We start from the raw sequence: 16,203 nt of genomic DNA on the forward strand, positions 1-16,203 counted from the left end.
TGTTTTTCCTCTAAGATCAGGAATAAGGCAAGGATATACTCTCTCATGACTTCTATTTGACATTTTACTGGACATTCTAGGCATTGCTACAAGTCAAGAAAAAGAGTTAAAAGGCAATCAGGTTTCAAAGAAAGAAGTAAAACTGTTTATTCATTGGCAACATGATGTCTGTATTTAAAAGTCTGCTGGAATCTACACAACGAAAGCTACAAGAACTAGTAAGCTTAATGAGAGTTAAAGAATAAGAGACAACGTACAAAAATCAATTGAATTTCTATATCTCCCAATAAACAATAGAAGTTAACATTATAAAACTCATTTATAACAGCATCAAAATGAAATGCGAAATAATTACAAACAAATATGACAAAAGATGTCTATGACCTTAACTCTGAAAACTGCAAAAACACTGCTGAGCATTAAATACATAATTAAATGAGGAGTATAGTATCTTCAGTGATTAGAAGACTCAATCTTGTTAGGCTGTCAATTGTCCTATATTGATCTACAATTCAATGTGATACCAATCGAATTCTCAACAAGCATTTTTATTGGTGACAAGGTTTAAAGTTGAGAAGGTGATTGCAAAATTCATATGACATGCAAAGGACCAAGAAAACCCAAAACACCTATGAAGAAGGAGAAAAACAAATTTGGAGGACTAACATTGTCTGACTTCAAGACATCTTATTAGCTGCAGAAACTGAGACAGCATCACATTGGTAGAAAGATGGGAAAATAAATAAATGGAACAAAATGGAGTTCAGAAACAGATCTACATATACATATATATAAAGATAGATATACACATATATAGATATATATACATATATATGTGTACACACACATATAAAGATATATATATGGTCACATATACATACACATACACTCATATATATGGACAACCCATTATCTACAAAAGTACAATGTCAATCCAGTGGAGAAATAATTACCTTTTCAACAAATGCTGCTGGAACACCTAGATATCCATATGCAAAAACATCCTGACATTAGTACCATATACAAAACAAAACTCAAAATGAATTATAAACCTAAATGTAAAACCTAAAACCATAAAGTTTCTAGAAGATAACAAAGGAGAATGTCTTTGTAACTTTAGGGTAGGCAAAGATTTGTTAAGATGTAATACCATTAACATGATCCATATAAAGAAAAAATCAACAAATTGGGCTACATCAAAGTTAAAAATTTCTGCTCTATGTACATTATCAAGAGAATTAAAAAAAATAAACAGGCCACAGGTTAGAAGAAATATATAGAAATAAAATATTTTGTAAGGTACTTTTACCCAAAATATCTAGGGAGCTCTCAAATCTAAATAATAAAAAATGCACGACTCATTAAAAAAATCTGACAAAGTATTTGAACAAGCACTTCACCAGCGAAGTTATATAGATGGTAAATAAGCACACAAAAACATGTTCAACATTATTCATGAAAAATTAATGATTAATGAAATGCAAATGAAAACCACCATGAGACACCACTATATACCTGCTAGAATAAATAAAATTTAAAAGACTAGCTCATGCTTGTAATCCTAGCTGCTTGGCAGGCTGAGGTGGGACGGATGCTTAAGGTCAGGAGTTCAAGAACAGCCTGGGCAATTTAGCTAGACACTATCTCTAAAAAATTAGCCAGGCATGGTGACACATGCCTGTAGTTCCAACTATTTAGGAAGCTGAGATGGGAAGATGACTTGAGCCCAGGAATTTGAGGCTACAGTGATCTAGGGCTGTACCACTACACTCCATCCTGGGCAACGGAGCAAGATCCTGTACTTAAAAAAAAAACAAAAAAAATGACCATACCAAATGTCGGCAAGGATAAGAAGCACCTAGAACTCTCATACACAGCTGGGAGAAATGTAACATGGTATAGGGACTTTGAAAAACAATTTGGTAATTTCTCAAAAACTTAAATGTATATCTGCATATGATCTATACATTTCCCTCATGGTATTAGCACCTAAGAGCATAGGTGGGTGTTGAACAATGAGAACACATGGGCAAAGGGAGGGGAACATCACACACTAGGGTATGTTGGGGGGTGAGGGGCTAGGGGAAGGACAGCAGGGGGTCAGGAGGTTGGAGAGGGATAACACTGGGAGAAATGCCTGATGTAGGTGACAGAGGGAATGGAGACAGGAAACCACCATGGCATGTGTGTACCTATGCAGCAATCCTGCAAGATTCGCACATATACAGCAGAATTTAAACTACAATAAAAAAAAGATGAAAAAGAAAAACATTGGGTCCATACAAAGAATTATACTTGAATGTTCATAGAAACTTTATTTGCAATAGCCAAAAACTAGTAGCAACCTGAAAGTCCATCAACAGGCTAACTGGTAAACAAACTGTGCTATCTCTACACATGGAACGATAATCAGCAATAAAAATAACCATTTGTACACACAGCAACGTGATGGAATCTCAAGATAATCACGTTGTGTGAAATAAGCCATACAAAAAGTAATACTGTGTGGTGCACATCAAATTCTAAAAAAAATGCGAACTCATCTCTAGTCTGAAAGCAGAACAGTGGTTGCTGAGGGTTGTTGGGAGAGGCAGAGCAAAGCAACAGGTAAGAGCTTGACTGAGGGATTGCCAAGGGGCACAAAAACTTTTAGAGATGATATTGGATATGTTTATTATCCCAATTACAGTGACGGTTTCACTTATATATGTATGTTCAAACTTATCCAACTGTACACTTAAACTACATGCAGTTTACCATCCATCTCAAAGCTGTTTTTATATAAAGCGGCAGTAATGATTCAAGGAGGAGTGCAGGAGACTGGCTTATGAATAGGACGCGGAGCGGTAGAAACTGAGCACAGACTAATTCCCCAACAAGCTTAGCTTTGTTGTGGAGAGGAAGAGGGTGAGAGAGCGCCTGGCATAACCAGACAGAAGGCTGAGTGAAATGTTTAAGTTGGGAGGAACTTGAGCATATTTATATTCTATAGAAAAGGAGCCAGTAGAGAGAATAGACTTGACGATTTAGAAGTCAAGAGCCAGCTTATGGAATATGGGATAAAAAATCCAAGAAGAAAGATAAGTCTTGAATATGAAGAACCTTATGGCTACAAATGCAGGTACGTTTTGTGGTTAAGCTGAGAGACGCAGTAGTCATCTGAAGAGGTAGTGGAATTCAAGTCTGTTGTTCTCTCTTTTCTTTTTCTGGGAAGGATGCAGTTTGGGAGGAGTAGGCTACTTAAGAAGAATGGTGGAGCTCTGGAAAAATCATTGACTACCACAATTGAAATAGTGGTTAGAGACAAGTGTTCAATCTTTGAGCATTCTTATATCAATACATGACAGACAATAAAATACTTTTAAGCTAATAAAATAGCTGTCTCTTCCATATGTGCACAATGGGTTATTACCCAACAGTCTTTTCTCTGATTTCTCTCTCTTTACCTCTAACCACATTTCACTTGTGTCATCTTTCTGTTTATCCACACTTTTCCCTCAATGCATAATAGATTTTTAACAAATTCTTTCCTCAACATCAGTGGGAAATATTTCTAACATACACACAAAATTTGATAATGAACAGCTTTATGTAACCTTAACATAAAACCATATTTACCTAAGTTCAAAAAAAGTTTCAACCAAATTAAAGTCCACAGGCCAAGAGAGATTTCACCACGGGAAAACATCAACATGCTCACTTACTTTTCACATTTCATATATTTTATGAATAATACCCAGAGCACCTCTGAGCACTACAGGTATTACTGTAGGTAGATAGAAAGTAAATATGGTCAGAAATGGCCACAGGCAAGCTAATAGGTAGTTCCCCTGAAGTGAACTGTTAATATATTAAAGCCATGCAAATTAGCTCATACCCACAGGTCCTAGGTTTGGAAAAAATGCCTTGGTAAAGTAGGAGTTTTTAATAAAAATAATAATTATGACCCTACAGCAATGATAGCATTTTTCTCTAGTGTTCCAAGTTTTGTTGCCACTTTGACATTAGTAAATATGGAAAAGGTTAATAAAAAATATTTTCCCCACATCATGTAAAATTTCTGATGCTGAAAGCATGCAGTTTCTAAAGACAAGAGTCATTTTTCTTTAAGCAGTAATAAATCATCCATTACATCTAACAAACTGTAATTTGGATAGTGTCAGAGGCGTGTGAACCAGAGCAACTCCATCTTCAGTAGGAACTGGGTAAAATGAGGTTGAAACCTACTGGGCTGCATTCCCAGTTAGTTAAGGCATTCTAAATCACAGGATAAGATACAGGTCATAAAGACCTTGCTAATAAAACAGGCTGCAGTAAAGAAACCGGCTGAATCCCACCAAAACCAAGATGGCCACAGAGTGATCAATGGTCGTCCTCACTGCCACACTCCCATCAGCACCATGACAGCTTACAAATGCCATGGCAACGTCAGGAAGCTACCCTATATGTTCTAAAAAGGGAAGGCATGAATAACCCACTCCTTGTTTAGTATATCATCAAGAAATAACCATAAAAATGGGCAACCAGCAACCCTCAGGGCTGCTCTACAGAGTAGCCATTTTTTTATTCCTTTACTTTCTTAATAAACTTGCTTTTGTTTTGCACTGCAGACTTGCCCTGAATTCTTTCTTGCACAGATCCAAAAACCCTCTCTTGGATCAGGAACCTCTCCTGTAACAATAGTACCTGCCAAAACAGACTGTGTGCATCTCCTCTCAGAAGTTCAACAGTATCCCCGGCCTGGAGGTGTAAAGGGGGTCCTTCATGAAGAGCTGGGGGTGGTGTTCCAGAATAGTTCCTAATGACCTGCATCTTTGGTAAACCTGAAAATAAGCCAAACAAGTTTTAGAATTGAAAAAACAATTCTGTGTGAAGTTTATATGTATTTTTTAAAGCCATTATTAACATTAAAAAGTGTTAATGTCACCAAGTCCAAGTAAACTTTAAGTAACTACAATAGAATGCTTTTCAACTTTCTCATTATATGAGATGGTAATAGAATATGACACATATTTATCCCTTGATCCCTGACATGCTTTTCCTCTCCCTCACCACCAATCTCTTTTTGTTTGAAAAACTATTTCTCCTTCAGCTGATGCCTGTTTCATAAAAAACATATCACGTATAGTTTAATGGAAAAGAATCAATTTTTTCATCAACTCTATCCTTTCTGCCTATTTCTTTCCTCTTGGGCACTGGCTGATTTCATCACTGAGGAGGTTCACCCTTTCTGTGTATGTATCACACTGCCCAGTATATGGCTCATATCTTAAGGTTATCTTTGTAATTCAAAAGCAAAAAAGGTGATGGATGTGCTACTGCAATACTTCAGACATTTATATGGAGACACTCTTCAGGCTCCAATTTAGGCTTGCAAAACAGACCCAATAAAGGGAACATGTCTAAGCCAGTAGCACCAACGATATTTGAAATACAGAAATCCACTCCTTCTCTTTGTACTTCTTTGAATGTGCAATGAAGGCTTCCGTTCAATATTTCATTTTTGAGAGACCAGCAGCTTCAACTGAACATGGGTCTAACTGCCGCAATACTGGTCACAATGGACAATCTCACAGTCACTTTTTCATTTACAGGTGAAACTGCTCCCTGCTAAGAGAGGCCACTCATAAACACAATAATTTTTGCACATTTAAGGAATGAAGCCTTTGCTTATTACCCTTCAGGACGTTTTATTCTAATAATTAACCATGGTGAAGCTGTAACTGGCTGAAAATGCTGCACTAAACATATAAAGGATGAATGACTGTCACTCAGTTGTAGATGTCCAAGTTATCTAGAAAGATCTCAAAAGCTTCATAAAATGCTTCAGCAAACAGTTTATTAAAGTCCTCAAAATTCTTTTGAACAACCATGCCAGAGGGAGAAAAATAAGTGTGGCTATAAACTGAACATACAAGAAAAGTTTTACAACACTTGTTTATCAATCCAATCAGGAGGCAGAAGGTTGAAAAACACTGTGCCCTTCACCCCAATTTAGATGCTAGGACTGCCGAGGCTTGTCAGGAGTTGCCACATCCTCCTTTTCTTCTGTTCTTGTGCCACAGAACCCCTGGAGGGATGATTTTAATCTCACAGTCATGAAGCATTTCTCTACCAGCTGTTATAAGGTTGCACCCTAACACCAACAGTGGATTTCATTGACTTTTCCCTAAACAACACTCTATAAGGTAACTCCTCTCAGTTAAACGTTTAACAGACTTGTTCTCCACACACTGTAAATGTCTTGAGTATAGAGAGCTTATTATACATGTTCTATTATGTTGCTACTGCTAATTTAAAATGAAACCTAAATATCCCATACACACGAGTGATTAAGAACTCCAACAGGTAGAAGAGGATGCAATATAAAGTAGAATAATTTTTTAAATGAAGTCTGGTTTGCATGATAGTTAACTCCATGTTTGAGGGAGAGAACTACAGTTCACCTCTGTTTTATTTATCTCAATTGGAAGACACCCTGGGTAATTTTGTTTTTCTCACAGCTTTTAAATAAAGGCAGAAGTCAAGAAAGAAGAGTTTTCAAACCCCAAATAGCTGATGTGGCCTCAGATACTGGGGCCAGTCCTGAGCCCTGGCCTTCACTGCAGTTTTCTGTTGCCAAGAGCCACAGGGATTAAAGGGAGTAGCACCATGTTACAAATGATGGAAAGAGCAGTCCCTTTATTGTCAATATGCCCAAGTCAATCATTATTAAGAAGAAATGACTGCAAATTCATAGTGTTAAGAAAAAAATTAATTTTGATGACGTTTCACCACCCAAATACATATTAGGGATTAAAATACAGAAATGCCCAGGCTCCATAAGAGGCTGTAAGGTGTTAGGCATGGAGCAATGCTGCCTCATATGTCTTTTTTTAGGTGGACTGTAATGCCCACAAAATGCCCACAACATGTAAAATAATCTTTAACATTACAAAGGGTACATACACTAGTATACTCTGGTTACATAATAGGACCTAGCTATGCTACAAAGTAGGAATAATATACTTTGCCTTTCTAGTCCCACTTATTCCTAAGTTCTTTATTTACTCTATCCTTTCTGGGATTGCTTTCTTCTTGGTTATGGGCTTCACTTAGGAAGTTCACCTAGTATCACACTAGCATAGGTATGTTGCTGACATCCCCAAAGCAAAAATGTGTAACTCTTGCCAAGAATTATGGTTAAGCCCAGGTGGTAGCCACTAAAACATTGTTACTAACCTCTATTCAGCCATTATCAACTTACAAAGTATAGTGTTTCTTCAACTCATATGTTTTTTTTTTTTCTTTGTGGAAGGAATTGTGAGTTTATAATGAAATGCATTTTTATTTTTTTTTGGTCATTTGTTAGGGTGATCTTTGGTGATTTATTTCTGATTGTCAGCACTTTCCATTTCAGGATGATCTGTTGTCAGGGCTACAGAGATCAAAGGATAAAAGGAATGAAACAAGGGCACGGCAATATAATGAATTCTGACACCTTGCCCTTTGCTTCTGATTTTAGCATATAGTAGGTGTTTTACAATACAGTTGGGATAAATGGTTGATTTCCAAAATGTCCTTTAATATTCTTCCTCTTATAAAAAAAGGCACAATTACATTGCTAAGAACATGAACACACATTAACTGAAAGATAAAAAAATTCCAATTAAAATAAGAGAAAATGGGTTAAACTTGACATCAACACTTAATCAACGATATAATTCTTAACACAGTCTACTGCCACAGCAGGCATCACACTTCACAAATGAGATCAATGGAGAATAAATTGGATTTACAGATGTTTATATTTCAAATAGCCATTTAATATTAACTTAATATAGGTTTTCTTCCCCCCCCCTAGAAAATATGCCTCTGACAGGTTTTAACCTCTGTTTAAAAACGTCTAGGAGAGAACATTCACCACACGTCCCCATGACAACTCAGTCATTGTTGCATAGAGTTTATTAGTAAGGTCTTGAAATTTACTTTAAAATTTCTATGTAACTTCTCTCCACTGACCTACTGCCTTCCATCTGGAATTATGCTGAAGATGAGAAATCTTCTTCTACAGATTAGTCTTTCAAAATTTATTCAGGCTTAAAATCCCTAGTTCCTTAAAAAACTCCATTCATATTTTCCCTTGGCTGCCATACTTCAAGGATTCTGAGATGCAAAGTAGCATAAACCATAAAAATTGAACCCTTAAGTTTCCTCACTGACACTGCTTAATTGGAAATGAGATATGCCTTAAAAATTGACAACAAATACACATTTCATTACATTATAGACCCACAAGTAATCCCAGAAACCTGCTTATCTCTTCCTGGGAAAACACAGACCTAGCAATTGTTTAGTTTCTCTCCACTCCAGAACTATATTTACAACAGATGTGTTAGCTGAGTTACAGTGTTGTTTACTGAAATCTGAATATTTATATTGCAACTACCTTCAGACATTAAATGCAAAATAATCATACGTATTTTCAACATATGTATTTGGGCAATCTTAGAAGTTCCTAAAACTTTTATGTAATCAATTATAATTATCCAAGGGAATATAATTAAAATACTAAGACAAAATTAGACCTCCTGCCAGATATTTAATTATTTTACCTTGTTTAATCCCCTACAACAAATGCTTTGTTGTACAGCTAACTATGCCCTTAATATATAACTTGACAATTTTGCTCATTAACTTTTGTTCACACCAGTAATCGTGTTTGGTCTTAAATCAGACAAGATCTCCAAGTCAAACTTATGCAGGAGGAATTAACAAACACATTAACAATATTAAAATGATAGCTATACTCTACCAATAGTCATGTGTTTCTGGTTAAATAAAACAAAAGCTACATGTAGGTATGTAGAATGCTAGAGTTTCCCAAAACAATACAGAAGTGTTTTTAAAAGGGGGACCTGAAACAAGATTTCCTTTCAAATCTGTATTCAGTACCACTAAGAGTGACACATGCCAAGTGACACATGTGCTTTTTAAAAAATTAATTCTAAGTAGAATCCTATTAGAAAATCACTGATAAATTTCATACAAACTTTCAAACTTCAATGAACTGAACAGCTAATTGTAGAAGCATCAACCACTGTGTCTTCTAAGCAGGGCAAGAAGAGTGACTGCTACAATATAGATTAGTATCTATTCATGATGCTGATATCACTGCTCTAATGCAATGGGCTTCCCCAAGGCAATAACTTAGAAGAGAGTGCTGCCTACTAGATAAATGGGCTGTCAGTAATATGCTGGCCTTTCACCTCTGAGGCCCAATTTAAAATCTAAACACAGCCACATTAAAAAATAATTAGGTTTACAAGATATCAGAAGATGTAGATGGTTTATCCTGGGAAACTGATCACAAGCATAACATATCCATTCATTCATCAAATGGGACTTAAGCATTCCGTAAGTGCTGGGCACAGCAGTTTCAGAAGAAAGCAAGGGAAAGTATCCTGCCTTCAAACAGCCTGTAGTCCGTCCATGAAATAGACAGGTGAACTCTAAGATAACAATACAACTGGGCATGATCTTCCATCCAGTGGGAACTTTAAAAAAATTCATATCCATAAAAATTTTAGGAAATTTTGCTTTCATAACTCTTAGGTAGAACCATAAAACATGTATTTTTTTTTTCTTTAAATTTCCTAGGTGTGACATCCAAACTCTAGTCAAATTTGGGAATCATATTCTTGTGGGTATATGTGCAAAACACCATGACCAACGCCCACCACTGCCAAACTTGCTTTTGAGAAAATTACAGTGAAATAAGTGCTGCCTGTCATCTTACCAACTCAATCCTTTTTAAATTAACATGTGAACCTTTCCTGACACAAGTCCACAAACCGAGAATCAGAGTAATGACCAGGATGAGCCTGGAATGCTAGGTGCTGGGATTCCCCTGCCATCACACCTTGCAGGGCTCTTTCTAAGAAAGCAAGACTTTTTCATTCTTTTGCTGGTCTTCAGAGACGAGTAAAGGAACCACAGCATGGAAACCATCTGCTACAACAGAAGCAGGCAAATTGGTGGAAAACAAACTGGTCTAAAGAACTAACTGTTCATAAAGGGAACACTCCCCATCAATAATTTTTAAAATTTTCACCAGAGAAGTCTACATTATTTTTATAAACAATGATGACTCAAATAAAGGAAATAGCACTGTCACAGCTCATATAAAAACAAGATCAGGCAGAGATGCCTTCCTCCATCTTCATAATCACTGAGTCACTCTTTGGCACTGCCTACTGGAGTATTAGTGAATCATGAATCAAGGATGAAAGATATTATAATGTCTTTTAGAAGGTTTTTTCATCTTTATTAAAAAGGTGTTATAGGCTACCAAATACAAAATGACTATGAAATTTCATGTGTTACTTGAAAATCCATGCAAATTTAACATTATGTTGTGTTATACATATACATTTCTTTTAAAAAAAGATTCCCTAAAATCGTTAAGGTCAATGCTTCAAGAGAAAATACTATACTCTGTTTGGCAGACCCCTGGCAAACAGCCATTCCAGGGATGTAAGGAATCCAGTTGCAGAAGCACAGCCCTGAGCCATCTTTTCATCTTTGTTAAAGACAGAAAAAGAACACAATTACACAATTCTAAAGAGTATTATCACCTAGTCTAACCACTTTATTTTTCACATTATAAAACTAAATACTAAAATAAATTGTCTAAAGTCAACAGCAAATTAGAAGCAAAAACAGAACAAAAATCTAATTTACAGACTCTTAGTTCAGGTTTCCCTATACCAGCTTAGCCATTCTGTGCAACCTACAGGGAATAAGACTGGTAGAGAAGAGGCTCCTGACATGGTAGATGTAAGTTTCAGGATGATCCCTGCTGCATGTCTGGTTTTATCTTGGGAAGCAGGAAAGGAGGAGGCAGAACTTTTCTTCAAGTGGTAAATAACCAAGAGCTCACCAATACTAGGTGAATTCCAGGAGGAAGGTAATAATTCCCAGTAACATGCTCTAAAAACAGAGCCTCAAAAGCCCTCAACTTAAAACATAAATCACTGTATTGGACAACCTGCAGAACTCTTAGAGCTTGACACATCCATATGCAGCTCTGTGGACGTGTGAGCTAGTGTCCACAGGTAGGTTTTTCTACAGAAGGTTACAATCATTTAAACCACATCATTCTGGTCATCTGACCACACCCAAGTAACTCAGGGCTGATGATTAACTCAAAGACTGCAATAAATAGGCTTAATATGTGAGACACCAGTGGCTGATGAGGAGGCCAGGGGAGACAGTCTAAGGAGCAGCCTCATTGAAGGATATTTGCTTTTACAGAACATAGGAGCAGGAGGCAGGTATCTAAGTCAGCAAAAACAACAATTTCTGACTTCTGTAAAGAAAAGATGATTGAAGGGCCGGGCACGGTGGCTCAAGCCTGTAATCCCAGCACTTTGGGAGGCCGAGGCGGGTGGATCACGAGGTCAAGAGATCGAGACCATCCTGGTCAACATGGTGAAACCCCGTCTCTACTAAAAATACAAAAAATTAGCTGGGCATGGTGGTGCGTGCCTGTAATCCCAGCTACTCAGGAGGCTGAGGCAGGAGAATTGCCTGAACCCAGGAGGTGGAGGTTGCGGTGAGCCGAGATCGCGCCATTGCACTCCAGCCTGGGTAACATGAGTGAAACTCCGTCTCAAAAAAAAAAAAAGAAAAGATGATTGAGATCACCAGTTTAAAAAAAAAAAAAAAACGCTGGTCCAGAAAGATTCCCTTAAAGCCTCCCTTCTTGTAAGGCAGAGGTCCAGAGTGGTTACTGAGATGATCTCCTGGGCTTTTTTTGCTGCTGTTGTTACTCTCCTACCATAAACACCCAGCTCCCAGAGCAACTGAGCATGTTTCTTTTCTTGCAAACAAAATGAACCAACATCAGTCTACTCACAAAGCATATGTAAAGGACAAGACAACAGAGTAAAAGGAAAAATGATTAAGGGCACTTTGCAAGAAACTAATTTTCATTCTTTGTTCTATAGGTTCATTTATTTATTCAACAAATATCTACAGATCATTCATATATTGGTTCTGGCCTTGCACTGGGGATGCTACCATAAGTAAGACTGAACACATCCCTGTCTCATAAAGCTCATATTTTAGTGGAGGAGACAAACACAAAAGCAAGTGAATCTATGTAGTAATACCAGAGAAAAGTATCTTAGAGAACTACTTAGAAAGAGATTCTGGATTAGCGAGTGACAGGGGTGTGTGTGGAGTGGGGGATGCTTTATTTAAGGGAAGGTCATCAGGTCAGGGTTAAGACCCGAGGAGAAGACAGTAGGCATCTGGGAGGAAAAATTTAACAGGCAAACTGAACCCTATGCATGAATGCTCTGAGACTGGAATGAACTTGAAAGTACTTGAGGGACAGAAAAGATGTTAGTGACACTGCATGAAAGCGATGGATAAAATTTAAACTTGAAAATATGCAGTCTTGAGGGTCTAGCGCATTTTATTACTCTTTCCTATACTCATTCTGTGAATTATTTGAAATTTATTGAACAGGTCAAGTTCTCATTAACATACTTTACCTTCTTCCCGGCATATACTTACTGATGTCTGAATATCTCACCCCCTACCCAAGAGGAAAAATAATCTCAACTACGCTTCTCACTCCTTAAAACTCAAATACAATTTCTAAGAAACCCATTGCTATAGACTAAATGTTTACATACCCCCACATACATATGTTGACACCTAATTCCCAGCGTGATGGTATTAGGAGGCGGAGACTTTGAGAAGCAATTAGGCCATAAGGATGGAGCCCCATGTGCAGGATTCCTGCCCTTGTAAAAGAGGCCCTAGAGAGCTCCCTTACCCCATATAACATGTGAGAACACTGAGAAGACAGCCATCGGTAGTGGCCCTTGCCAGACACTGAATCTACTGGCACCTTGACCGTAGATTTCTTAGACGCCAAAACTGTAAGCTGTCGTTTATAAACCAGAGTCTATGGTACTTTATTGGAGCAGCCTGAACAGATTAAAACACTTACCAACATTCCCTTAAGTGCATTTTAAGGGCCTTAAACGTACATCCTTTAGATGCTGATGCCTCTTGCTTTAGTACCGCTCAATATACTAACAGTATTTAGTTAGTTAGTATAAAGTGTAGGTACCAGACTATAGCACCTTTCTTTGTGGTCTTGATACAGAATTTATATCTACTAGACTGTGACCAACCAGCATGGTGGAATAGGTTTATTCTTTTTTTGTTTTTGTTTTTGGAATAAAGAAGGAAGAAAGGAAGGTAGTGACCCTTTCTCTCCCAAAGGCCACCCTTCCAAATATGGATGTGCATACACATGCACACATACTTGATTATATCTCCAAAATTTCTCTCTAATCAAACAATTTCCCACTTTCATTTTTACTGCCCAGTTCAAGCACTGTGTTTCTAATTGGCTTTTCCTCATCCACATGTTTGACCATTCTATGCACAGCAGCCTGATTTAAAAAATAATAAATTATACAATAACTTTCCTATTAAAAACTTGTCCACAACACTTAGATTTAAGTTTGAACTCCTGGTCACTGCATAAAAGACCCTATATGTTTTCTGGCCCCTGATAACTCTCCAGGTTCATCTTGTTCCAGCCTCACACTTGCTCACTGTTTTTAGTCATGCTGACTTTCTTATGGTTGCTTAAATACTTGGAGCAAGTAGGTCTTACAGGCGAGTGAACCAGGGTGACTCCATCTTGAATAGGGGCTGTGTAAAATAAGGCTGAGGCCTACTGGGCTGTATTCCCAGATGATTAAGGCATTCTAAGTCACAGGATAAAATAGGAGGTCAGCACAAGATACAGATCATAAAGACCTTGTTGATAAAACAGATTGCAGTAAAGAAACTGCCAAATCCCACCAAAACCAAGATGGCACTGAGAGTGACCTCTCCTAGTTCTCACTGCTACACTTCCACCAGTGCCACAAACAGTTTACAAAGGCCATGGCAATGTCAAGAAGTTACCCTATATGGTCTAAAAAGGAAAGGCATGAATAATTCACCCTGTATTTAGCATGTCATCAAGGAATAACCATAAAAATGGACAACCAGCAGTCCGTGGGGCCGCTCTGTCTATGGAGTAGCCATTATTTTATTCCTTTACTTTCTCAATAAAGTTGCTTTCACTTTACTAACTCACCTGCATTCTTTTTTGTGTGAGCTCCACGAACCCTCTCTTGGGGTCTGGATTGGGACCCCTTTCCTGTAACAGGTCCAGCCAAGACAGTCTACATTATCAACTTGCACTTCACATAGTTACCGGTTTACTTGTTAGTATCTATTTCCTCTTGTTTTCATATATATTTATATTGCCTGCCAAATTTAGCTTTTAATGATACAAATATTTGATTATTGGTATTATAGAAACAAACTGCCACTTGATCATTAGTTTTGACTTGCTTTTAAACTACTTTTATTTATTTGTCCTTTTACCCAACTGTCAATATGCTACGTGTAACTGAAATTTTCCAAAAGAATAAAATTGTTTTTTACATGTAAAACTGCTAATATATTTCTTAAAGGTTCTTACTAATGATCCTTTTAATAATTTATACTCATTCTGAATACACTTTAAATGAGATGACTTGCATCATTTTTGTTAAACAAAAACACCCAACTTCTTTGTTTCCTATAAACTCAATTATTTACTGCTTTTATTTTTCTCTGTTCTCTTGACCTCCCTCCTTCTTGTGATAATCTTGCTTGAGTAGCAGAAAGCGTATTCAGATGAATTCCAAAAAGATTCAGATTCTTGTAGACAGGGTTTATTGATTTATAAGTTAAAATGAAGAGCATGTGCAATTGGTATTTCTGACTGGCAAAGTTTCAGAGAACACAGATGACTCTGCACCATCATTTTGATGGGATGATTTTTTTTTTTTAAGAGGCTAGGGAGCCCTTAGGTCAGAGACCAACTATCAACATATCCACACAAAAATACACACACATTGAACAATCTCTCTACTCTTCTTACAAACATTCTTCCATTACAAACTTCTGACATAGAACAAGGGAAATGCAGAAGAGCAGCCTTTTCTTTATAAAATGGTGCTACAATGAAAATCTTAACTTGGCAGAACTTCTAACCTGGTCAGTCTTTGAAAGCTTCTATGAGTCCACTTTCAAACTCTGAGGATCTACAATCACCACAATATCTAACAGGTAACTCTAAGGTTTAGTTCCTCCCTTGTTTTTATTTGAATTTTGAATTTTTCCTTCTTAACCTTTTTCTGGAGTGGAAAAAGGAATTCAAGTCAGATAGAACCATTTAGTTACAATCCTGAGGATTCAGACATGAGCAGAGTAAATATATGCATTTATCAGTTTAAAATAAAACAAATGTAAACTATGACTCAAAACCACCAATGTTTCATAGGAGAAGGCTATGTGTCTTCATTTTAATACGGTAAAATTTTTTGTTTAAATTCCCTTTCACTGGGGCCAAATGTCAACCACCAACATATTTACCCATGAATATACATAAATTTTGCCCCCTTCTCAGGAACATTCCTTCTTAACAGTGTCTATAATAAAGAGAGAGGAAAACATCAGAAACCATGCTGAGTTGTGTATTCTTTTGAAATAATATTGTTGTGACCATGAAAACACTACGTACGAGAATAGTGTGTCAAAAAAGGTTCTTATTTAGCCAAATATTTTCATTTACATATGAGGCAACTTAAGTCCAGTTGTGTATTGCTAGCTAAAAACAAAAGTGGTGTTGTTTCCAAAAGCATCTTGCTACCCACTAAGGGTGGAATACTTAATTGACCAGGAAAAATAAGTTTAGACTAGATTACAGAAAGTTCACAAGTACCTATTTCAGATTTTAATATTTAATGAATGCATCACTACTCTTTTCCAAGGAAGGTGGAAAAGGAATAAGATTCAAAATTTTCTAGTGAGAATGGTAGTTTTATAGGCAACAGTAAATCCTTAAGATTATTATAGGAAGTTCAGAGATTTAGTCTCAAAATCTCTATAACCTTGGGATTACAATATTGGAAAAATATATTCTGTCTCCTTCCTATAAATTAATTGGGAATACAAAAATATTAAGGTTACACTGGTAAAATTAGGGTTATACACAGAAAAGGCACACTGAAATAAAACTTTTAGTTCTACCTCAGTTCTCAATTAAAACACCAGTCACACTTAGCACAAAGTTCACATGTACAACTGTTCAAT

At 36.8% G+C, this 16,203-nt stretch overlaps 1 protein-coding gene across 3 annotated transcripts in view; it reads right to left on the bottom strand.

Moving 5' to 3' along the window:
• VAV3 (vav guanine nucleotide exchange factor 3) overlaps positions 1 to 16,203 on the bottom strand; it is a 406,390-nt gene that overhangs the window by 68,050 nt on the left and 322,137 nt on the right. For all 3 annotated transcript variants that reach the window (XM_017502189.2, XM_037729108.1, XM_017502188.2), the window contains exon 20: positions 4,687 to 4,823. In XM_017502189.2, coding sequence (XP_017357678.1) covers positions 4,687 to 4,823 — 137 coding nt within the window. The remainder of the gene's footprint in view (positions 1 to 4,686; positions 4,824 to 16,203) is intronic.

The sequence above is a fragment of the Cebus imitator genome, unplaced genomic scaffold, assembly GCF_001604975.1.
Source record: "Cebus imitator isolate Cc_AM_T3 unplaced genomic scaffold, Cebus_imitator-1.0 Scaffold293, whole genome shotgun sequence".
Lineage (NCBI taxonomy): Eukaryota > Metazoa > Chordata > Mammalia > Primates > Cebidae > Cebus > Cebus imitator.